General features: G+C 42.4%; 1 protein-coding gene across 1 annotated transcript in view; it reads left to right on the top strand.

The window, feature by feature from the left end:
• Positions 1-2,913, top strand: part of SEC16A (SEC16 homolog A, endoplasmic reticulum export factor) — a gene marked incomplete at its 5' end in the record, with an annotated part of 22,967 nt that overhangs the window by 3,706 nt on the left and 16,348 nt on the right. Inside the window, one exon of the mRNA XM_031057284.1 lies at positions 506-648. Coding sequence (XP_030913144.1) covers positions 506-648 — 143 coding nt within the window. The remainder of the gene's footprint in view (positions 1-505; positions 649-2,913) is intronic.

Genomic DNA, 2,913 nt, shown 5'->3' with positions numbered 1-2,913 from the left:
ATTCAAACAGCAGTAACAAAACTAACACTGCAAAGATTATGGAAACTTAAGTGGTTCCTGATACCAATTACAGTTGGCACAGATGTCAGCTCATAGCAATTTGTTTGGAAAAAGTTGGCAGTCCAGGTGCTCAAACTTGGTTTCTATCTGCTGCCTGAATTATTGATGGTTTAGTAGAAAGGTTGAAATGCCTTTAGCCCAGACATAATGAAGTTTTTCCCTTAAGTTTAGGATATTAATAACTTCACTATAACTTCTGCCACAAAAAGTAATAAAAGTTAAGCTGTAGTTTATTATACCTCTTCAGGTGTCACTGCTGTGGTGTGAATGGTGATGTTTTTTGGTTTGAACTGTTAATTTTGGAGATGTGAAGCCTCTTCCCTTGCCTATGCTCTTGCAGGAGGACAGCTATGGCTCACTGCTGTGGTGTGAATGGTGATGTTTTTTGGTTTGAAGTGTTAATTCTGGAGATGTGAAGCCTTTTCCCTTGCCTGTGCTCTTGCAGGAGGACAGCTACGGGCAGTACGACCCCCGGTACCGGCACTACGAGAGCAGCGCTGCCTACATGGAGCCCGGCAGTTACCGCTACCCCGAGCCCGAGCGGCCCAGCTCCAGGGCCAGCCACTGCTCTGACAGACCTGCCTCCAGGTGGGTGATCCTCAGCTGAGTCAAGATTTGGGTACCCCAGAGCAGGGGCTGTGGTGGTGCCTGTTGAAGTTTTACAGCATAAACCACAGGGAGGAATTCAAAACCTCTTTGTGTGCTGCCGCAGTGATGGACGGTATCAATTGCCGTGTCTGGGTCGGATACAATTCCCCAGGCTCTCCTCTTGCTTGTTTTTCCTTTCATTCAGTTCTTTGGGGGTTGTTGGTGTTTCTGCCAGGCAGGAAGTCACTGTGATAGCCTCAGTGCTGATGTTTGCTGTGAAAGAGCAGTGCAGATTATGGTGTTGTTAATCAATACTCGTTTATTTTCTGCCTTGCACTTAAGCAGGGGCCCCTTGGTCTGTTAATGAATGGCAGTTTTGCACATTGGGTGAGATTTGCCTTGCAGCACTATGGATACACAGTGTTTCAGGTGCTCAGAAGAGAGTGGTGAGTCAGGTGACAGCATCCTGGTGCTGTGTCAGGTCCATTTGTGCACAATTCCCTCAGCTGTGGATAAGCTTTCCTCACAAAGCTCCCAGAATGTGGTCTGTGTGGCAGAGGTGCTGTGTGGGCATGACCCACCCACTCATTTCACTATTAGGGAAACTTAAAAGCCTTGATCTGTCTGATTAATACAAAATAGACATTTGAGTGAGGAGGAACAATGTGTTCAGATGCTACTTGAAAATATTAAATAAAAGCAAGATTAAATCTCTACTCAAGCAAGAAGGAGCAAATTACTTTGAAGAGATTGCTACTTTCTGATGATAATTGTGTAAGTTATTTGTATGAACTTCAAATTAATGACAAAATGTTACTGTTGTTACCTGCTGAGGGATTTGCAGTTTCTAACAGAGAAACTCCTGCTACCTGTCTGGAAATGATTAAACCCTTTGTAATGTTTGTCTGTTGTTGGTAGTTCACTCATGGAGCATTGATCAAATTACAAATATCACATTTTGTTTACCACCTCCAGAAGATTATAGATGTATTTTGATCTTGAGGAGAACAAAACAATGGCTATAGCTCCATGTGATAACTTCTACCATTTTCTTAAGTGAATTTAAGTGTGCTGTGAGCTCTTGAAATGAGATGATAATAAATGAAATGATCTAGTAGCACTTCCTGGTGTGTACTCTCCTGAGGTGCTATTTTTAGAAGGGGTTGAAGTTTCTGTACATGGCAGTGGGCAGATCAAAGCCTGCTAGAAGTGGCTGTGTCAGGGCTGCTGTGTGAGTGCCAGTGCAGCCAGACAGGGACTGTGGTGTGCAGCTGCAGGGCAGCAGAGCTGTGTGTGTGTGAAACTGCCCTGAATGTGCAGGGATGGCACAGCAGCTTTGTAAACTCTGCTTGGAGAAAGGAATCAGATCTCTCTGGAGGAGACTGGGGAGACTGGTTGGGTGGCTAAACCTGATGTGATAAGATCAGACCTCCTCTGCAGAGTGAGTGCTGTGTTAGCAGGCTTCCCACACTCCTGGACTCGCTGGGCCACTTTGTAGTTTGCACTCTGAGTTGTAGGACCAGTTGAAGGGAAAGGAGGAGGTTTCCATCTATCCACACTGGCATTAAATATCTTCACCTGCTGTGTGTGTGCCCAGGTGTGTTTGTGAGATTCCTGCACCTGTGTAGGTACAAACATACATGGATGTATACATATATATATATACACATGTATATACATTTATGTGTGTGCACATACATGTAGACACTGCATTTTTTGTCTAACATTCATCCTCTGTCTTTTTTCAGAAATTCTATGATCTGAAAATGTTGTATAATCAAGGCTCATGATATTTCAAATAATGGCCACATCTTTTTTTTTTCATCAGAAGTAATCATCTTTTTGTATGCACTGACTCTTTGCTGTGCTGGCTTTAGCCAGGTTTTTGTGCTTGTTTGGACAATCAGCTCTCTAAATGAGTATTTTCTTCATCATAAGCAGTATAATAAAACATTGTTAAATTTGGGGGAGCTATTATTTCTTAATGAATTGCTAAATAATCGACTTCTCTGTTGAGACAGTTCAAAGGATGCTAATTATAGCAGTAGTTTTTGTGAATAATTGTCTGTAAGTAATTAAACTTATCACCAAAGCAGTTTATAAAGCCACTAAATAATTGTGTGCCAAGGGCTGTCAGCTTTCAATGGCACACAACAATTTAGTGGTATATTGGGCTGTAAAGTCTTAATTCTGTGACTCCTTGGTTTCTTGGAAATGCATTATTTTAACTATGCAACTCTGCCTAATCAATTGTGGCATAGAGTT

Source organism: Geospiza fortis, unplaced genomic scaffold (assembly GCF_000277835.1).
Source record: "Geospiza fortis unplaced genomic scaffold, GeoFor_1.0 scaffold27, whole genome shotgun sequence".
Classification (NCBI taxonomy): Eukaryota; Metazoa; Chordata; class Aves; order Passeriformes; family Thraupidae; genus Geospiza; species Geospiza fortis.
The sequence above is the reverse complement of the archived record's forward strand: the minus strand, read 5'-3'. Positions and strand labels throughout refer to the sequence as shown.